The 22,225-nt window shown below is 44.6% G+C and overlaps 2 protein-coding genes across 5 annotated transcripts in view; both read left to right on the forward strand.

Moving 5' to 3' along the window:
• LOC139337389 (A-kinase anchor protein 13-like) overlaps positions 1-5,279 on the forward strand; it is a 44,807-nt gene extending 39,528 nt beyond the window's left edge. Inside the window, exons 9-11 of the mRNA XM_070971934.1 lie at positions 64-880; positions 2,177-5,136; positions 5,238-5,279. Of these exons, the coding sequence (XP_070828035.1) occupies positions 64-880; positions 2,177-5,136; positions 5,238-5,279 (3,819 nt within the window). The remainder of the gene's footprint in view (positions 1-63; positions 881-2,176; positions 5,137-5,237) is intronic.
• The window catches only part of LOC139337614 (A-kinase anchor protein 13-like), a 45,825-nt gene continuing 28,593 nt past the window's right edge, over positions 4,994-22,225 (forward strand). For all 4 annotated transcript variants that reach the window (XM_070972291.1, XM_070972292.1, XM_070972293.1 and 1 more), the window contains exons 1-3: positions 4,994-5,515; positions 11,058-11,134; positions 20,622-20,694. In XM_070972291.1, coding sequence (XP_070828392.1) covers positions 5,308-5,515; positions 11,058-11,134; positions 20,622-20,694 — 358 coding nt within the window. In that variant the 5' untranslated portion in view covers positions 4,994-5,307. The remainder of the gene's footprint in view (positions 5,516-11,057; positions 11,135-20,621; positions 20,695-22,225) is intronic.

The following is a 22,225-nucleotide window of genomic DNA, read 5'->3' on the forward strand; positions in this document are numbered from 1 at the left end:
ATTTGTGTAATGAAATTTGTCCATGAACACTTAATTTATTTGTGTTTTTCTGTCTTCTTGCAGGGAAGCTCAGATTTTGCTAGTACCGTCGCACCGACAGATGTCTCCACATCCCTCTCCATCGATCATGAGCTGATCAGCCCTACCTGTGGACTGCAGCCCTGCTCTAACAGCCAACAAGAGAGCAAGCAGGATGCAGGCTTAGCTCTGGTAACCATAGAGAACTTGAGCTCAACAACAACAGAACAGGGAAGTCCCCGATTATTGGAGGAGAGAGCACAAGGGGAGGACTCTGCTGTTGTCACTCATACATCCTGTACTAGTGGAAGTCTTTGTCAGAGCCAGGAAACTGGGGGAGCTCGGGGTACACCAGCTGCCAACTCTCCTGCTGGCCGTAACAGGAAGAACAAAAAGAGAACTACAAAAAGCACAACACATGCTTCAAAATCTCCACGAAATAACAGAAGCACCCTGGAGGCCGGTAGGGGGACTGCATGCTGGCCCACAAAGACAACAGGAAGTAGAACAGAGGCAGATGGAGCTATTTCACCCAGAGAACCAGCAGTGACATCTTTGAGTGGTGACAGAGGAGCTACGCAAACTCAGTGTAGTCGCGGAACAGAAGAAACCACATCACCCATAAAACCGGTGTCTGCAGCTGGTGGCGATGGGCAGCGGGCTGGTACGGGGACGGCTGCATTGCCTACCACCACCATCGTGGAAAAACAGGAAGGAGAGAAGTGGGAAGTTGACCTGCTGATATGTGAGCGTGTTGCAGAGACAGAATCCGTGACAGAGACAGAGCAGGGAGACACTGAAAGTCTCCCAGCCGAAGAAGCTAAATTTAACTTAGCTGTGGAATCAGCTGCAGAAACGACAGGTAAGTTTATCACAGTGCTCAAACAGTGGGGCAGTGTTGGAACTCAGTGACAATGATAGGAACTTTTTTAGGTTTTTAAATGACAAGTTTCTGATTTGAAGGTGCAGACCAGATTTTCTACCACATAAACCAACTGGTGGGTAAAATTGGAGGCTATTTTTTCTGAAATGATAAAGATCAACGTGGCAAACAGATTGACCTGGCAGACAAAAGACAAAGGACAGGAACACAGAGACACACTGACCTGGTGGTTTTTGGCTGTCTCACTGTTGACTGTTGATTAACTATTACACTCAAGGTGAAATTTGTTTTGCAGTGCGGACACAAAAGAAACACAAGTCACAAGCATATAAGAGGCGAGGTTTTGTTTTTATCAGTGGTGAAAAATCGCTACGACGACGACGACTTTAAGAAAACTAACCAATGTTAGAATGGGCTTTAGAGTAACATATGGGCTCAAATAAAACACAACAGGTGTGTTCTTTAAACCAATATAAATGCATAGTTCAAGCTGCTTTAATTGATATTGGCCAGTTGGCACCAGTGGAAATTTTTAAACACATGAATCTGTTTACAGCTGAGTAGGTCATGTACAGTAGGTTTGTCAGAGCTTTTTTAGTCATAACAGCTGCTTGTTGCACCTGAAAATTTTGCGATATGCGTAATAATCAGATCAGTGAGAGTGAACCAAAAGAGTATAGTTGTGGTCTGTAAAAGTAAATGAGCTGTAACACACAAACACACTCCGTATAGCTGCGGGGAAGTTTGTGATCCTCTGCGGATTTGTCACTGCCAGCAACACCTTTCACCTTGCACGTAGCTATTTGACCCATTTTTGATATAAAAATAATGATTATTGCAGCTTTAAATTCTTTATTAGAATGAGTTATTTTTAATGTTGGCACACTGTACTACTATCACCTGTTACCAATCAACCTGTTTACCTGTGGAATGTTCCAAACAGGTGTTTTTGGAGCATTCCACAGCTTGTCCTGTCCCAACGTGTTTGAAACATGTCGCTGCATCAAATTCAGAATAAACATTTATTTACAAAAATCAATGAAGTTGATGAGGTCAAATATTAAATATAATGTCTTTGTACCATTTTTAATTGAATATATGTTTAAAAAAAAGATTAGCAAATGATCACAATCTGTTTATTTATGTTTCACACTGCTTCCTTACTTTTTTTGGAGTCAGGGTTGTATAATAATAAGAGCCAAGCTGTTGCAGAGTTATCTTTTAAAGAAAAAATGTTTCTTTTGCAGTCCTTAATCTAATCCTGTCCTCTTTCAGTAACTATGGGTCAGGAACAATCACAGGATCCCCAGGAATGCCAGTCAGACCCAGAGGAGCCAAGCCAACCTGACACCATGAACCAGAGTCCTCAGTCTGACAGGAGGACCAGCCCCAAGTCCCCGGCCACGGAAAGAAAAGCCCAGAGAGGGCTATGGCGGAATACAGGCTGGATTGGAAGCAGGGTGGGATCACCTCCACATGGACCAGAAACAGCAGCAAAAACAGTCTGGTATCAGGATGAAACGCTAGACCAGGCTGTCAGTGAAGACTGGAACAGAAAGGAACTGAAGTCCCAGTCAGTTTGGTACGACAGTGGCACAATGGATGAGACAAAACATGAACAGTTGGAGCAGGGAATGAGAGAGCAGAAAGAATGTGATTTGAGCTCACCCCAAGCTTCTGGTCTTAGTTCTCCACAGCTGTTAGAACAGGCTCTAAGTTCTCATCAACTGTCTGCAGCTCTTAGTCAGCCACATGCTGCTGGAGCACAGCCAGCACTGTCACATGGGCCTGGTGCACAAAGACGGGAAGTACACACATCACAGCGAGAGGAGGAAGTAGGGCCAGATTGGAAGGAGGGAGGAGTGGAGGGAGACAGAGAGGAGGTCAGTAACAGAGAGACGACTTACAGCAGAAAGAGTTCTGAAACAGCAGGCATCGAAGAGGGAGGAGAAGAGAAGCAAGGGAGCGAAGAGAAAGGAGCAAAGGGAAGAAAAAAGAGGAGGAAGAAGAGGGGGAAGAGAGGAGGCACAGAGGCCAAGCTTAGCTCCAGCTCCAGTGTAGAGTCCCAGAGCCAGATAGAGACGCAGACACAGAGAGAACAAGTGGCGAACCTGAGCAGGCAGTCAGAGACAGAGACAGAGTCAGACGCCAAGGATAAAACAGGAAGGGCACATGTCCAGTCTCCCAGCACTCCTGAGCCAACCCAGAGAGAGGAAGCTGACAAGGACGCAATGCATCTACCCAGCCAGACACAGGGCCACACCAGGGACGTCCATGGACCTGACTGTGACGTTACTAACCCGGATCCTAGTTATTCTACTCCTGGCTTCAGTCTGACAGACCCCGGAAGAACAGATCTGACTGAAGTCACAGCTCCAGAGACATTAGAGCCAAAGGAATTATCAGAGGATGAGAGCATGAACCTTCGTGGACCTGATGACTTCAACCCCCATTCTGCTGCCACTGCTTCAGAACTGAATGAACCTGACTTCAGAAAGGAAGGTACAGGTGAAATTACAACTGTGCAACCGATAGAGAAGGAAGCGCTTGACCCTACGGAGTTGGAATTAAATGCGCTTGCCAGTCCAGTACGACAAACAGTGCAGTCAAAGGCATTATCAGAAAAGGAGGATTTGACAGTTGCTGGTGAAGGTGTCGCATGTGGGGACCGGACAGGTTTGGTGGAATCTAATTATCTGAAGGAACTTCCTGTCAAACATTCAGATCCCACAGAAATCACAGAGGACTCGTTTCTTGTGGAATTTCCTGAGCAGAATACACAACATGTCCAGTCCGTTGACTCAGACAAACCAGTACAGCCCGTGGATCCCGTGGGAAGGCCCAAAGGATTTATGGAATCTGTGCATCCTACAGAAGCTGTGGGTCTGCCATTTGAAGGTACAGCGGATGTGTCACCACTTCAAAAAGGGGAAGGAAGGGCTGAGACAACTCCGAGGGAATATTTAGAGCATTGTTTGGCCTCTGAGATGCTGAGAGATCAGCAGCACAAGGAGGAAAAGAGAAATGAGTTGTGGTTGGGTGAAGAGAAAGCGGGTAAGGCAAGAAGTTCGGAGAGGAGGAGTGAAGAAAATGACAGTGGGATGGTGTGCGGTAAGGAGTCATCTTCTATAGGCAGAGGGAAGAAGGTGGAGGATGAGGAGCTTCCTTCCTTAGAGAGAGAAAAAGAGGAGAACTACAGTGAAGAGTTAATGGCCACAGCGGTAGCAGTCGTAACAGTGGCAATAGCATCAGCCTTTGCTAGCATAGAATTGAGCCAGCGGTTAGCAGACAGTCAGTCTGAGAGTCAAGAGGGTGCGAGCAAAGAACCAGCATATGATCAACCATTAGCACAGGATGCTAGTGTGCCAACTGATACATTAAAGCAGCTGGCAGATGATTCGCTCGACAGTGTTCAGTCCACACAACTGTCTGCACCGCCTGTGGACAAAGAGAACTGTGAGCTGTTAGGAATGACTCCAGCTGAGACAGAAAACCAACCGATAGAACATCTGCACATTGAGCCTACTGATCAGCTCACCTCTAAAGATCAAGCTAGTGTTGAAATATCAAAGGAGTTGCGGTGTAACACTGAGACAGAGAAGCTAACAGCAGCGCAGCTGAATAGCAACCAGCAGGCTGACCTTGATTTGTCAGCACTTGCGGACACTCCTAGTTTACCACAACACGACAAAGAGGAAATTCAAACAGAAACTATACACAACAAACTCCTTACATTATGTTCATTTTCTCAAGAGGAAGACAGCGCACTGCAAGTTCATACCAAACCATTTCCAGAAGCAAATAAAACGATTGCAGCAGAGGTAGACAGCCACACGCAGACAAAAATCCAGCTGCAAGACGTAAGCCAACTCTCCTGTCCTGTGGTAGACACAGGACAACACCCAGAGGACTCTGACACATTCTGTCCCGATCCTGAGGAGAACCCCAGACCGGGAGAGCACAGAGACCCCCAAAATCAGTCTGTCTGTCAGAAAGAGAGCGGGACACAACCAGAGAGTGATAGACAGCAGTTAGATCTTCAACACGGTGAGACACTTGGCAGAGATGATCGTCACCGTGTAGAATCCATAAATGCTGAGGGCGATATAGGAAGGCAGGCACATGAGGAGAGTAAGGCAGAGGGAAGTGAGGGCTGTGAAAACGGTTTCTCTGACACGTCAGGCTCAGACTGTCGGGCTAAAGAGCATGAGGGCGATCCACAGCTGGGTGGCCAGGTTAGACCGCCACATGAAGCGGAGACTCCTCCTTTTCCATTTTCTTGCGCTTCAACGCTTCCTGTTACCCACTCTGACTTGACTCCCGTCGCTGATCCCAGTGCAGAGGACCCGACTGGCCCTGTGAATGTGGAAACAGGTGAATACCAGTCATCCCAGTCATTAGCGGACATGAAGCTTGTCCATGCCATCCCTCTCCATGATGACATTAACACGTTCCAGAGCAAAGGTCAGGACTCTGAGGATGGTGTGTTTGAGGAGCTGGATAAAGTCACCGTGGATACAGTGGATGGATGGAAGGAGAGGGAAAGGAATAAGATGAAAAGTGAAGAAGAAGCCAGTAAGGAGATGGTCGCAATTGGGGACACATGCCAGACAGGTAACTGTTTTTAAAACTGCTCTGCTCCAGACAGTATGTCTCTAAACACGTCACAGTGCAGCTCTTTTGATTAGAACAGCCATTCTATCAGACAGTTCATGTCAAGTCTGTCTTTGTCTCGCACATTTTTCTGACAAATGTGATTATTTGCTTTTATTTTAACTCAGATCTTGTATTGGTGGTTTACTTGCACAAGATATGGTCATGAAGTTGAGTTGTTCAGTGTTTCTCCATGAAAGGAATCAGATAAAAAGATGTGGTTGCTTGTTAGTAAGGTCCTGCCAGGTTTCTTCATTAAAACAGTCAGTTGATAAGATAAATGTTCAAGTAATGCTAGCCAGCAGTTATATTTAACTCACATTAAGTAGTATTTACCTCTGTGGTGTATTAAACATTCATTACGTATGTTATATTCATTGATAGAAGCTGAATAATTGTCCACTTACAGTAATAATGGCAGACTGCTGCCCTTCAGCTGTGAAGGCCTTAACGTTAGCCTCGCAGACTGACATGAAGAGCTTCAGATTCAAAATGATTGAGGTCAGGTCACACCAAATTTATTTAAATAGCCCAATATCACAAATCACAGTTTGCATCAGGAGGCTTTACAAGCTGGACAGCAAAACCTCAGGAAAAGGAGCAGAGGAGGGATCCCTCTCCCAGGATGGACAGACCGACGGGAAATATATGAGATCAACAAAAGAATTCAGAGTATATACAAATTATGATGAAACAAATTAGACATGCATGTAGATTGTAAACCTTATGTGAAGTGAAGGAGGAAGTTGAGCAACTTCAGATGTTGGACCTGAGCCACAAGACCTCCTGTCCGCCATGGCAACCTGGAAAGAGGACAGACCAGACAAACACAGGAGAGGCAGCACAGCGTTCACACAGATAAGAGAGATGAACAAACACACTGAGGGCCAGATAGACAGGACTGCATGCAAACAAGGGAGAAGCTGAATCTCCTGGGGGACAATGGTTCAGATCCAAACATCTGGATGTGACAGTGACAGCAGAGAGAGAGAGAGAGAGAGAGAGAGAGAGAGAGAGAGAGAGAGAGAGAGAGAGAGAGAGAGAGAGAGAGAGAGAGAGAGAGAGAGAGAGAGAGAGAGAGAGAGAGAGAGAGAGAGAGAGAGAGAGAGAGAGAGAGAGAGAGAGAGAGAGAGAGCAGGAAGACACAGAGAGAGGAGGAGCAGAAAAGTAGCGAGAGAGATGCAAACAGCTTGGCAGCTTGTGGGAAACAAAAACAGCACAGGGTGAGGGAATGCAGTGGTTTTCAGAGTTTTCTGTGAGATAAAGACAATATTAAGACTTGAAAGACTCTGGTTACAGTTTGCTATCTACCAGAGGTCTGTCATTCACCTCTGTTGTTTATCTAGAGACAGACAGACACACACACCGTCCACTCTCTCCTCAAAGGTTAAAATCATCTTTTGGCTTTTAAACTTTAACGGGCCAAAGTTGAATACACTTACCCAGAGAGTTGGCCTGTCACGAGCCATTGGCTTATCGTGGCTGGCGGCTGTTGTGTGATTAGTTTAGTGTCTGACATTTAGTGATCCTTTAATGTCACCCTCCATTTTTAACCATGGCAGAACAGAGAGAAGCATAATGAAGAATAATGTTGAGTAACAGGGCAGGGACTGTGTGTGAGTGTGTGTGTGAGAGTGTGTGAGTGTGTGAGAGAGAGTTGTTGATCCGGCTCCTTTGTTTGTATGGGGCACAGTATCCAAGCAACCTAATGATGTCATCAAGACTTAGCAGTGGACAGTGAAAATAGATGTGGGCTGAGAAATGGTTGTGCTGTGTGTGTGTGTGTGTGTGTGTGTGTGTGTGTGTGTGTGTGTGTGTGTGTGTGTGTCTGTCTGTCTGTCTGTCTGTCTGTCTGTCTGTCTGTCTGTCTGTGTGTGTGTGTGTGTGTGTGTGTGTGTGTGTGTGTGTGTGTGTGTGTGTGTGTGTGTTGCTGTGTTTGCCCAGCCTACAGGTGTGTGTGCTGTAAGTGTGAATGTGTGTGTGTTTCTTAATATAACTTAGGCCATCTGTTTGTAGAGTGTGTGAAACATAAAATGAAAGTGTGTGTGTGTGTGTGTGTGTGTGTGTGTGTGTGTGTGTGTGTGTGTGTGTGTGTGTGTGTGTGTGTGTGTGTGTGTGTGTGTGTGTGAGTGAGTGAGTGAGTGAGTGTGTGTCATTAATGGCAGTACAGTGATGCAGAGCCACATCATCATCGTCCTGTAATAGCAGTGACTCAGTGACCTGCTGTGTGTGTTTGGAGCAGCGTGTGCTGCAGTGGTTCGGTGGTTAACGCTGTTGTTTCACAGAAACAGCATCCTGTGGTTGAGTCGAACGTGGGCCTGTGTTCATAGCTGGTAGTGACAGAAATTACAACATCTGTCATTTTTATTGAGGCACAAGGTACACAGCTTGTCATCCCCTCACTGCCGCAGGAACACTTTAATGTCCAGACTTCAGTTCACAGTCAGAACAGGAAGTGATGCGATGCAGGTAGATCACCGGCGCAGGGGCCTTGTCTTGTACTAGGCCTAAAGAGTGATACCAAAAAATCACAACTTCTTCACAAGAACAACTTATTTTTGTCATTTTCCCCTCATTCCTATCAGCTGTCATTGCTTTTTAATCCCCTGTGTACGGTCTGAGATCCGGTAATATGGCGACTTCCCTAAAAAGAAGCAACAAGTAAAGCAGTCGGACGAACAGACATAGTTGAAACAAATAGTGAAACGGCAAAAGTCTGATTATCACTCAGACTGTTAACATGACACATGCATTAACATCTTAATTAAGCTTCACCATACTTTACACCATACTCTACTAGGAATCATTACCATCATTTCACACTGGAGCTGCTGTCTGACGGTGCTTTCATTGGTTTGGTTAAAATGAACCCAGGTGCGTTGGCCTGGTTAGTTTCATTTGTTTGGGCTGGTGTAAAAGATGTCAATTGTCGTCAGCCTGGTGCAGACCAAGCGTAGTCAGGTGTGCTTTGCATGGTGGGATGAGCAAATTTAACAGTCGCTAGCAGCTAGCTGGAGAATGAATGGAGGTCGGTCCTGGTCTAGTTAATGTAATATGTTGTATTTGACCAGTAGACCTCCTTCAGAACCCCCTCCCTTTGTTTGCGTTCTTGCTCCTGCCCCAGACAAATCTGACCAATCGGTGATGTGAATGTTGCCACATGGCTCACAGTGCTATGCGTTTTCTCTGTTTTAAAAGAGACACTAAGTTCGCCAACTCATCAGCTGATTTGGAAATGAAGAAAGAAACAAGTAAATGAACTTGTTGCTTCGATTGGCTGATTGTTTGTGTATCTTGACCCATCAGACTTCATCATAGTGATTTCACTCTACTCAGGTCTCACAGTTAACTTGGTAAGAACAACGTTATCATGACTGATGATTGACACCTCACAGTTGGAAAAAATCAGACGTAAATAATCAAATTAATCATGCCTGATTTCCATTTAGCTGCTTCAGTTTCACCTTCAGGCTCCTGCTGTCGTTCATGGTGGGTCGCTGTCACACTGTCGTGGCTTACTGGGACGCCTGAATGTAGCAGAGGTGTTGTTAATGTTATTAGTAACACTTGCTCACAAGTCCAAACGTCAGCTGGGATGAACTCCCATCAATATAAACTAGAATTATCTTTTGACACCTTTTGACCCGACGGCTTTGTCTTCATCTGTCCACACTGAGTGAAGTACAGGAGGAAAAGCTGGACCTGCCCAAACATACTCAGGACACTCCTCGACATTCCTGGAGACAAGGTTGATGCAAATTTCTGTCAACAAGGTTAAGCAGCTTTGAAACGTGTATGTTAACACTAGCTTTTTCATATCGCTTCAGAAAAATCTGACTGGATGTTGCGCTCGCTGAGCAGCTTTGAACCTGCCCAGTCTTCAACGAGCCCACCAGGCTGCTAACGTGGCTCAGATACGGTCAGAGATATCATACCAACCCGCTCTCACAGTGAGGGTGGAAACTTGCCTCTGTGTATTATCAGAGCAGGTCTTTTAAGGCCAGCATTACATCATAGACCAAAAGAAATGGAGAGAATCCTGTCGAAATGGTTGGGTCAGGGAGAAGCTTTCCATTTCACCCCCTAATTTAACCAGAAACATCACTGACTCATCTCATCCGACTGACTCACTCCGAGAGGAGGAAATGCAGCCCTGTGTCACCTGATATTTGATGAGCGAGTTGTCACTGACTGAGGAAATAAAGATAATTAAAAAAAACTGTTCATAACTATAAAGCAGTGTAATCCAGTGGGGTGTAATTATGATGCAGTTGATCAGATTTCAGGACCTTCGGAACCTCACTCTCCCACAGTCCTGTTTCCTGTTAGCTGTTCCTGTTTCCTGTTAGCGGGTTGAACTGTTTCTGACATGTGGCAGTAGTGTTCTTCAGGGTTTTGGTGTTTACCCACTGCACTGATGTGACTAATCGCGGTCTCCCTGCCCTTCAGTGGGTATTTACCCGACGTGTTCAGTTGTTTTTTTGTCAGGAGTAAGGAGTGTGTGTATGTTAGTAGAAACCATCGTTATCTTTTGGGTGGTTAGTCTCGGTTTCAGTAACCTTAAAGCCTGTTTTTGGGCGTCCACCACTACTAAAACTGCTCTTAATCTTCATTAATATTAAAGCTTGAGTGCAGACCTGGTGTTTGTAGGTGTCTTTCTGGGTGTGGAGTAACATGAGTCAAAGTAAGGGTTGTGGTAGATGTACAGGGAGCTGACATATCTCACCGATTGGTTATTTTAATGTAGTGCATTTTAAATTACAGTATAAACCAGTGTCAGTCTGGGCCAGTCTTACCTTGTTTATTTGAACTTTGGTGCAGTATTTGGTAACAGCGTTCTCTATTGAGTATCCATAGAAGTACTGTTACATGATTGAAGTCATTCGATTATGAGATTATCAAAGCCCACAGAGTACTACTTTAAAAAGGAAAAGGGAAATGAGAGTGAAATGTGTGTCGGAGTATAAGTGTGTTTACTCATTACTGAGTCTTTGAATGATATTTAGAGTCAACCCACACAGTCAGCATCAGGGTCAGTAAAGGCCTGTTATTTTTAGAAAACTGACACAAAGTTTAAATGAGATTTTTAGATTCAGTCTTAGTCCTGAGATCCAAAGTCTGTGTCTCAACATCACCTGTCAAATCTGAGTGTGTTTTTTGAGTCAAACCTCACCTTCGTCATGGAGAACCACGAACATTTTAGTCTTTGTTTTATTCATTGATAAATCAGTTGATCCATGAACCAGCACCGTTTCAAAAATGCTAGTCCTCATCTGAAACGCTTAACATCACTCAGAATAATCTCTCTCTCAGCAGGACCGCAGGCAGTATAGTAAGTGTTGAAGTGTCGACTCATTTTCACTTAAAGCAAAACCTGTTCTGTATGCCTTGATGCATTCTCGCCTCCCCATGTTTGATTTACCAGTGCAGTCAGTCAATCAGCTCACAAACGCATTTTGTCATACTCTACGTGACTGAAATGAACACTTGTTGTTTTCTACAGAAGCAGAAACATTTCCGACGGCAAAAGACGAGACTGAACAGACCACAAGAGACTCAGACGGCGCACACGCTCTGAAGGTGAGTGCTGAACGCTGAGCAGACAAAAAGCTCATATGCCCCAGGCCCCCGGTGTGTCCTGTCACTGGATCTACAGCCTGATGTCCCATGCACGAGCACACGCTGTTTATCTGTGACCAATCTACTGACAGCACGAAACCTGCTGCGCGCATTCACACACGCAAGAGGAAGAAGCCTTTTCAGTTCTCCTCTAAGCCCCAGTATCAGGCTGATCTCTGGCTCGTCTTATCTGTTGACTGACTGTGGAAGGCCTCGCTGTGCTCCAAACAGACCAGTTTGTGTGATGTGCTCCCACCTGTTCTGAACGGTGCAGAAAACCTGCCATCACCAGACTCGCAGCTCTCGTGATTCTGGCTGCACAATCTTTCCCTCAGACGATATGAGCATGAGTTAGCCGTACTCGTATCCTCGCTGCTCTCCAAGACGCTTTGAGGTTAGACTAAGTTAGACCAGGCCAGGTCGGACCAGACGAGGCCAAGGTCACCTCTGATGCCGAATAAATTCTTTTTCAGTGTTTCCTCATGACGCAGTAGTTGGTCTCCTGGAGCAGCAGGTCACAGTGGGAGATATGGGAACCTGAAGGCCTGGACCTTTCTGTGTGTGTGTGTGTGTGTGTGTGTGTGTGTGTGTGTGTGTGTGTGTGTGTGTGTGTGTGTGTGTGTGTGTGTGTGTGTGTGTGTGTGTGTGTGTGTGTGTGTGTGTAGGGGACCTGATTACCTCAGCATGTCTTGTTTTGGTAGAGCTGCATGATGTAATGTCAAAGACAGGGAGGGGAGGAAGGCACAGGGAGGGATACATACACAGGAAACTGCAGCAGAGATGACAGACGTAAAGTAAGAGACGACTTTATTCTCAAACGATCTTTCCTAAAATGCTTTCGTAAATGATACAAAGCCACAGCAAAGTGCGAGTAACACAGTAAAGTTCCCAAAGTAGCACAACCAATAAAGCGCAAGCTAGCGACAGTTACACAGTGTAAAAGAAGTTAAGTAATTACACAAAAGAGAGCACAAAAAGTACTAACAGTGTAGACAAGACTGTCAAATAATCTCATGTTTAAGACTTAAACAAATCATTTCAAGCCGTGTATTTGATTCAGAAGTGTAATTCACTTCTGGTTGGCTGCATTTAAGGTGGAATTATTCAGTATCTGCCAACCATTAGCAGCCTAATAGCTTTGATAACTTTGATTTAAGGGTGCATGTAATCTAATAATATAACATCTATTTTTTTTTTTAAAGTTCAGATATTATTACATCATGCTACATATCTAAAAATGACTTTAGCAATTTGAAACCGTGTCTTGTATTATTAAAGGGAGATGCTCCAACTAGGGTTGAGTTTCAGTGGTTCCCTTCTGGATCCGGTTGCGAAGCTTCAGCTCTAATGTGAATCTCTTCGTGAACCTCGGCTAACTCTCACTTTCATTCTTTATAGGTTAAGCACAACATACTAAACATAGCTGTTCCAATAAATCCACCAGGCTGATATTACCTGTAGTCTGGGTAATATGCTGTCTGCTCCACTAAAGATGGGCTGAGAAGGAAGAGACATCACTCACTGATGTAATGGTCGTGAATCTGGACCGTCAGTGTTTGGATCAACAGGTCCACAAGCAATAAGGTGTGTGAGGAAGAAGCTACACTTGTTATGCTAACATGTCAGATAGCCGACACATTTAATCATATTCGTGTTCATAATTTGTCTTCCTCTGCTCAGCCCATTGTCAGGTTGTATTTACACAGTTTGAACATCAGTCAGAATATCAGTCTCCATTGAGTCTTTAAGGTTTAGTTCCAGTATATACGTGTAACTCTGATGTCCGCCCTCTCTCTTGTTTCTTTCCTGATCCTGTGAATTAGTTTATTTCACCCAAACTAGAGTTGATGGTGATTGTTGTGAAAGACGAATCAAGACGCGTTTGATGATTTTTATTTTGTTTCTGTCGTGGTTTGAATCAAGTGTTTCAGGACCTTGAAATGTCGTTGTATATGGAGCCTGCTAGCTTGGAAGAGTGAGAGAGATATTGCGGCTGTTTCTGGATGAATACAAGAAGACACACGAGCTGTAAGAAGCACACAGCTCCTCTGAACTTGCTGATACTCTGTGTCACATAGGACATCATCTCACATCCCACTTGCTGTTCAACTCTCGACTTCAGGCTGCAGCCAACAGTGCACACAGCATCATGTGTTTGTGAAAATCGTCAAATTATATTTACTGTTAGTCAGCTGGATGCGTTTGAGCTGAGCCAAAGAGCGGACGAAAACGATCTTGCTAACAAAATGCATGAAAATAGAAATGACTAGTTCTTTTTTTTCATTCTCAAGGGTGCATGGTATAAACAGAATAATACCCTTTGAGGCGTCCATAATCAGAAATGCATGGACAACGGGGAGGCCAGAAGTGTCCTCAGCCGTTCGATGGACGGTTGCAAAGGAACGTCTGGTCATTAGCCTTTACTTGTTAGCTTTATTCCAAAAACCGCCAAGGGTCAAATCCAGTACAGTAGTCCTGGAAAAAAAAAGACAAGTTCAAGCGGATAGGGGCCAGGGGAAGAATCATCACTCTGAGAAACAGAGAGGGGTTCAGGCAGGCAGGATCAGGCAGATAGAACAAACAAAGCAAGAAAGCTATGGCAGAGGCAACCCAGACAAATTGGTGGAGTCAACCAGTATACACAACTGGGCTGATCAGGGAAATGGGAAGCAGGTGAGCAAGTAGGCGGGAAAGGTCAAGTGGTGGAAACAGCAGGGAAAAGGTTTACTGCAGGGCAGGAGGACCGACTGGATCTGGAAAGACATGGCGAGTCATCATGATGGGGAAGCAGAGCGAGTAACAGACTAATAAAACCTAAATAATTAGGAGCCACAATATCTGAAGTTTAAGAGCGAAGTGTGAAAACGCGAGTGAGTTAGAACAAAATGACACCGGTAACAATGCTGGAACACTGCAGCTCAGGCTGGGACACATGAACCTCATGTAACTGCAATCACATGACCAGCACTCAGACAGAGGGTCTGCTTTTTGCTGCCTCCTTGTGGCTAGAGCAGGAATAACTACTTCCAGATGTGCGTGTCTCTCTCTCTCTCTCTCTCTCTTTCTCTCCCTCTCTCCCTCCCTCCCTCCCTCCCTCCCTCTTTCTCCCCCTCCCTCCCTCTCCTTCTCTCTCTCTCTCTTTCTGCCCCCCCCCACTCTCTCTCCCTCTCTCTCTGCGTCACAGCTGGATGGTGTACAGCTGTTACCATGGTTATTGCTCTGTTTGTGTGCTGCTGACTGTTTCCACTTATTGGATGTAAGTTCATGCACTGTTCCAGTCAGGGAATAACAGCGTTTTACACTTAGATTTTACGAAGAATGACTTGAATGAGAGCATTTTAGAGATCGTTACAGATTGTTTGAATTGATAAGTGTAGAGCAATAAAATGGAAATTTAAATGTGCATTTACTCAAAATGTACCTGAATTCACAACCAGCTGTAGATTCTAACAGCTGGTTGTGAATGGATGCTGCTGATGGAGCTCTACAGTAGAGCTCCAGCAGATTTACACCTGCTGCAGCAGTCAGCAGGTAAAGTCACAGCAAGAGCAGTTTAGAACAGAGCAGGTGCAGTTTAAAGAAAACAAAAGACAAGCAGTCGTTTTATAAAGAGGTTACATAACCTTTAAAACTGTTGTGAAACACACAGAGAGCCAGTTTGTCCATGAATGATCAGATCATGAAATTGAACTCCCTGCAGGATGCACGCTCGTCTTTGTCTGACTGTCAGCCAGACAAAGATCAGTCTGCTCAGCCGAGCAAAGAGCTGCTGCACCGGCACACGGCTCTCTTATCCAGACCTGGAATCAGTGTAACTTCTCTGATGTTTATTAAGACGTCACAGTCAGATGTCTGTCCCTTAGCCAGCGTAAAATTGATTTAAAAATGACTCATATCACTTTAGATCTGCCTCCATTTGGAGCTTTTCACAGTGGTTGTCGTTTGGCCCCTCGTGGGTTCATGCAGCAGAACTTTCTGTGGTCCAAAATGTAAAGAAACAGACTAACTAAAAGCAGGGCTCAGGTTTTTCGCCCATAGCTAGACTCTAATGACTTATCCTGCAACACCCAATGCATGATGGGATTTGTAGTGCCGTATCTCAAAAATATTCAGCCCAAATGGAAATAAGAAGAGCACAGAGATGACAAAACCCAGGAAAACAGTGTCAGGACATGTTTTGACTTGTCTAAGACTCAGAATGTCCCATCAGCTTGGCTCTCTCATCCCTGACCACACTCTCCTCCATCCATTCATGTACATGTATTTGTCGACATACAGGCACACATACATAACTTCCAATAACCATTCTGTTGCCCCCCCCACCAAAAACGTCCTACAACACACCAGAGGGTGATTCCTCGCAGACACACAGTGACGGTGTGATAAGGCTGTCGATAAAGACAGTGAGGACTGAGCAGCTGAGTTTTAAAGCACATGCACAGTCTTTTCTGAACTGCCTGCAGGTTGCATCACTGGTTGCAAAGCAGCTGTTTGTTTAAATGAAAATATGCATGCATGTTTCAAAAATGTGAAGGGAAGAGGAAATAGACTCCAGCACAGATGAACCGCCTTTGCTTTGGTTATGCATATGGGTGTAACAGAGTATAAATGAAGCACATGTAATTAACATACCTCTGTTCGAAGAACATCATAAATACCTCCATGCATCTGTGGTGGCTGTTTCTTCTCTTTTTTCAACGAAACACAGTAGCAGAGTAACTCCTCATCTCATCCGGCTGCAGACTCCTTCACTTCTCTGTGTCTGTTGTAGCAGATAAAAAGTCCTCAGCTCCATTGTTCCTGTCCTGTGAGGTAGCAAATGGATGAGAGGGAGTTTGTTTCAAAGTGAAGGACAGATGTGATGGGTGGTGTGTGTGTTTGCGTGCATGTGTGTGTGAAAGAGAGAGAGAGACTGAAGGAAAAAGGAAGAGAGAGTGGGAAGGAGGGATGGAGGGAGGGGCCGCTGTTATGAACAGATGTGGGCAGAGAGGCTCATTTTCCAACCCAAAGTGCACCGAGAAGGAACACCAGATTCGTAGACTTCACTGGATTACACATCAGACTGTGGACATGCAGCACTTCATTTTGCTTTAATATCACAAACAGCACTTGAGTTTTCATTTGGGTTTGATTGGAAATCTGTGACAGTGAATTGAAGTGTTGTTGCAACACGTTTCTGTCTTCTTTTAGCCAATTAGCGGTCCAAGAATGTTTAGTTTCAGTTGATATGTGGAGGTTTTTTTTTTCTTTTCTTTTCTTTTGATGGCAAGAAAATCAGCAGCCTGCCGCGCTGGAAACTGCCAGTTGGATCCCTTTTTTTTTTCCCTGGGTACTCCACCCTCGGCCGCTCACGTTATTTGTTTTTCTGACTGCGTCGCAGTGAAGAGAGGAAGGAGAGACGGCTGAGGATTTTTTACAGAATGGTTGATTCGCAGTGCGTGTGTTAACGCAAAGCTCCTCGGCTGCAGACAGCAACATGTATGAGAGACACAGGCGGAGGTACAGCTTCTGTGCCAAAGGAGAGAGGACTGTGGATGTGGTGTTGATTAAGGTAGGAGGGTGTGTGACTTTGCAAAATTTTAATGATGGAATATTTTTACAATCCAGCCCTGAATCCAGTGGGCTTTTGTTTGTATTTTATTGCTAAAAAGTCATTTTATCTGCAGATCCACAGGTCAGATTTGACGGTGATGTCTTGCAGGATGTCAGTATACTTTGAATTTGTGCGTTCTGTAACAAATACTGAGGCATTCATTAAACCATGTGGACCTTTGAGTCACTCCATGTCCCAGTCAGCCATGTCTTATGTTTTTACTTTCAGAATAAGTTAGGCTACTCAGAAATGTCAGTTAGTATGTCAGCAGCACTGTACTGTAGAAGTTTTAGAACAGTTTTAATGAAGACAGACTTAAATGAAACATACGTGTTTGTCGCCTGTGTGTTCACAGGTGTTCAGCACAGCACAGGTATCTGTATTTGAGTGATAGAGCAGACTGTTGGTGGTCTGAAATATGCTGCAAAACAAACACAAAAGCTTATCATCATGGATTTTGTCACTCCTTTTTCTGAGTTTTAGAACTACAATTTCTGTCAGACACTGGGTGATGCAAACAGGAAGTACAATGTTGCCATGGAGACGGTGTGTCCTTTCCGAACGTGGCTCCTCTGCTTCCCTCCCTCGTGTCTCTTCCTCATCCCGAAGCAGTGACAGCTCCTTGTGACGCACAGCTGTCGAATATGTCATAATTAATAGATTCAAAGAAGAACACCTGATGCTGGAAAGCTGTTGCTCCTAGACTGATCGCAGATCTGCTGTGTGTGAAGAAGTTGTAGTTGATTCACGTGTGATTTACTCTCTGGAGCACGTTGGACAGAGATGATGTATAGACTGAGATGACGCACAGACAGATGATATATAGACAGAGATGATATACAGTCACAGATGTATAGATTGAGACATACAGACGGAGACAGACAGTGGGACACACCCAGTCCAGCAGTGTAGAGTTGGTGCTGTGGTGGTGTTCTTCGTGTTCTCTTCCCACGCCGCTCACATCCTCTCTCCATGTGGAAGATGTCATCATGCTGTTTATTCCTGCTCTCTGAACTCTGCGGCCCACATGTTACTGAGGTCTCTCGTGTCTGACTGTAGATGTGAGGGTTTGGACGGCGTCTCATTGGACGTGCCAGAGCGAGGCACCACCTGTACGAGCTGCCTGAGCTGCAAAAAGGTCGTGACTCATGTTTTTGGCTTTTGGTTCTGCTGCAGATTTACATAATTTGTTGAAGTCAGTATTGTTTTACAGAATAGTCAAGGCCCAAATAAGTGCTTTATAATTACCAATAAAGAGTCAATACCCCATTAATATGCATGCTAATAAATAATATATGTACTTTAATATAAAGTGCTAGTGCTTTAGTGCAATTCTGAATCAGGTCTCCATATGAGGTCTTTTGATGGGATGGTTTCTCACACACTGTGCTGGTTGTCCAGTGCCCACACCAGTCGTTGCTTGGGCCTTCCTTGCTCGAGCTCCCTCACGTGTCTCTAACAAGTGAGTCAGTAAGAAAGCCCTGATGCTCTATCTCTGCTCTCAATCAGCACCGCTCTCCTGTACGCGCCTTTGGTTCTGGCAGGTCCTGCTGTGCCTGGCTTGATTTGAAGCTCCCAGCCTAAAAGATTACTGCTCCAAGTCCAGACATGACCTCTGTGTACCTCACAGCTGCGTGTGTCATGTCAGAGATCCACTAAATGTCAGCCGGGAAACACCCTGCATATTTCAGCTGGGTCGCATGTAGTCGAGGTGTAACTGCATTCAAATACATTATTCAGATGTTCATAGGTAGTGCACTCTGACCAGATTATTGCATTAATATTTGCCCTCCTTGGTGTCACAAGAGGCTGCGCAATCTTCATATCAATGATAAATCAGTTATTTGCTGTTTTGTGTTCAGTTCAAGCCGTGCGACTGTAGCTGTCATTTTCCTCTCTCTCTCCACGGCTTTCCATTAATGAACTTACGGAGGATTAAAATGAGACGTCTTCACTCAGACGTCCGTCCAGCATGTGCAGATTGATCAATTCTGCCTGTTGTCCCCTGCGTGCTGGAGAGTCGCTCTTTTGTGCAGATCTCTCATTTCTACAGGATGTTGATAATAGACAGAGCAGGCGTCATGGAGCCGTTATAATGGACCCATTGAGACAAGTGGACGAGGGGACAAAGGAGTCATTGGCTTCAGTGATGAACAATCACAGAACTAAATATGAGGTTGCTGTGATGGCTCGGCCTACAGGAGTTACACAACAGACCAGTGGGGTGACTTTAAAATCCAATGCTTCGAACACGTCAGGTTGTTCATATCGAAGCGCTCCCATTTATGCAACATCAGGACCAGAGGACAGCTCTGGTGTGTTTTGTTCTAGTTTTCACACAGCCGTCATCTGCACTGTAACCAGGCTTTGGCTTGTCTCACTTTACTCTCTCAGTCCTTAACTTGTTTACAATGTGAAATAAAATGACAAGTATGACCTAATCCAAGTTGAGACAAGAAAAGGTCAAATATATGAAAATGGTGCCTTAAAAAGACCCTGAACAATGCATACGCACAAAAGGCATGCATATGCCTATTTCCCACATACATAAAATATTTATGATCTGAATTTATTTTATTGTTTTTTTAATATTTTCTTTCCAGTAATTAGTCCCTCATATTAATGGTATTTTTGTTTTGCCCTGAATTGTGAAGCACTTCATAAGGTCTGTTTCCATATGAGCGCTATGAGAGTATAGATATATTATATATATGTAGTATAGTGGTATAGACTCACCACTGTGTGCTCATAATCACTGATATGACAGTTCTTCCTTTGCCGTTCTTCTCACTGACAGCTCCAATGAGTATTCATATGCAAACACATCTTCAAGGGCATTTCTGCGTCCGTTTATGGCAGATGAAGCTTGTGCACGTGCCTCCAGTTCCACAATTATTGAAATTTCTAAAACAGAACCACGTGTACGTGCAGATGCATATTTCTGTCTTTGTGCACACACACAGTTTTGGTCGTGAATCTATACAGATATTTAAGCATCTGGCCCCAACTATGATAAACTGTATTGAACTATACTCTATTAACTCAAGTGTAAACATGAAATAAAGCAGTCTGTTGTGAGTGCTGGCCTACGTTATGAGCATTAAATGAATTTACTGTGACTGTGCGTGTGTTTGTAGATGACCTCGTCGATGTATCACTACATAAGCGATGAGATGAAACTGGCCCTTGCTGCTGCCTTCTGCTGGGTGATGGACACTGAGAACTTTATTATGTTCAGCTATTCAAATCAGCTGCTGCTGCAGGATATTCTTTCAGATATGAATCGCTTGTGTGTGTCTGTCTGCTCCGGATAAAACTACAGAACAACAGAGAGTCCAGTGTATGTGTGTGCGTGAGTGAGTGTGTACAATGCAGAATTACAGACGTCTTGTAGAGAGGCCCTCCTACGTCCCCCTGACATTACACTGAACTGGCTGTGTCTGCTTGTAGGGGTGGAACAATCATCTGCTTGTGACCTGTGTGTGTGTTGTGTGGTCAGCAGAGTGTGGAAGTTCCTCCAGTCCATGTTGATAATGCTGGCGCTATAGCTCAAACATGAGACGCACACACTCCTTGTGTGGGCGGGAATGCGTTTCGGCAGTCACGTGCGGAGCCAGTGGGTGTGACGACATCATATTTCAATCATGATGTGACACTGCAAACATCCATACACAGAAAAGTTTGAGCTCCTTCCACAGCAGAAAACATGATCGCGCTATAAAGAAGCTTCTGTTGCTGCAATAAACTCTTTGGAAACCTGCAGCATCATATAATAATTAAACGACTTTAATTCTCTGTTCTGTTCTGTTAATCAGATAAATGATTCTTCCTTCTCTTCCTGGTTGTCCTCCTTAGATCCAGAGGGAGAGGGATGTGTTCTACCCTGTCCCGCCCTGCCCTGAACCCAACACAGTAACAGCATGCACAGGTGAGACCCACAGCTGTCAAACTCTTAATCCACTGGGATGAAAAGAGAGCAAGAGGACAACATGCTTCGAAACACGCCAGAGCTTCACCTGTTTGTTCAGTGATAGTCATCTCGGCGTGTGTGGGAAGTCACGCATGTGGAGCCACTTCACGAGTCGCTCAACATGCTGATTCTCTGATCTCCCAGTGATGCAGCCGCGCAGACCGTGAATAGCTTGGATGCATTTTAAGGCTGCATGCAGCCAAACAAAGTGTGGGAACTAGTCCTATCTGAAACCTACAGTATTACTGTTGCTATTATTATTATACTGTCACTATTATCAGTACAGTAACAGGTTTACTAAAAGAGTCCCAGTAGAGTATTTCTGCCAACAGAACATGGACATAAAGTCAAACATTGGCTGAGACGGAACTTAATTAGTCTGGGAACAAACACCCATTGATTCATTCACTCGTGCATGTACTGAGTAAGTCATCAGTACATGAATAGATAATTGATTAGCTGGAATAGCTGAGCATTCTATTGCATTAAGCATATTGTTGACATTGCAACATTATATTTAGTGGATGTCAAAGACAACAGACCAACAGGCTCAGTCCAGAGTATGTCCCTGTGTCTCTGTCCAGAATCAAAACTAAACTGCGCTCAGTCCAAGTGATCTGTGGATCGTCCACAGTGACAATCTGATCAGGACCACAAGCTATCACAAGTTTATGATCTTTGCTGCAGTTTTGACCTCTTCAGACTGCTTCCCTTCTCCGTGCACCTTCATCATAGGCTGTCTTAGAAATCTCTGCTCCAGTGATCATCAGCTAGCAGCCCACTGGACACATCCGGCCCAGCAAAGCCTCCCCTCCCGTCCACAGAATATTAATGAATTCATAAAATGAGACGAGGGAAAAAACTTCATATGCTCTCACACCACACCTGCATTTTCTCACACAGTGAAAAACAAACTTAGACAAGACAGACAAGAATCAGCAGCTCCTCTCACAACCAGCGTCTCTCCCCCTCCTCTGCACCATGCATGCAGAGTGAGAGTCCCTCCTCATTCTTTTTAACAGAAGATGTTATATTACCACCTAAAACCTCTCTATAGCCTAATCTTTGATCAATGATAGCTTCTTAGCATTAGCTCGCAGCAGCTTTACAGTAATACAGAATCTCTGTGTAGATACAATCAAACATGCAACACAGTCTGCGTGTGTGTGTGTGCATGCATGTATCGGTCTTTCCAGTCTAATATGATTACACTGAGCCCAGAGAGATGGCACATAAAGATTTGCCGAATTACATTTCATAGAATCAGGAGGGAATGGAGATGGATGGTCTCAACCTGTCCAACCACACGCGAGCAGAAACAGTATAGTGATGACATTAAAGCTGTAAGAGATCGCATGAAATCAGATTGTCGTCAAGAGATTTTCTCTGTTGTCGTACGTACAACAGTGTACACTGAGAATGATCAGGCACGTGCAGTCGGTCTCAGCGCATCAGCATATAGCTTTGGCCAGTCTAGATGCGGTATGAG

Source organism: Chaetodon trifascialis, chromosome 10, assembly GCF_039877785.1.
Source record: "Chaetodon trifascialis isolate fChaTrf1 chromosome 10, fChaTrf1.hap1, whole genome shotgun sequence".
Classification (NCBI taxonomy): Eukaryota; Metazoa; Chordata; class Actinopteri; order Chaetodontiformes; family Chaetodontidae; genus Chaetodon; species Chaetodon trifascialis.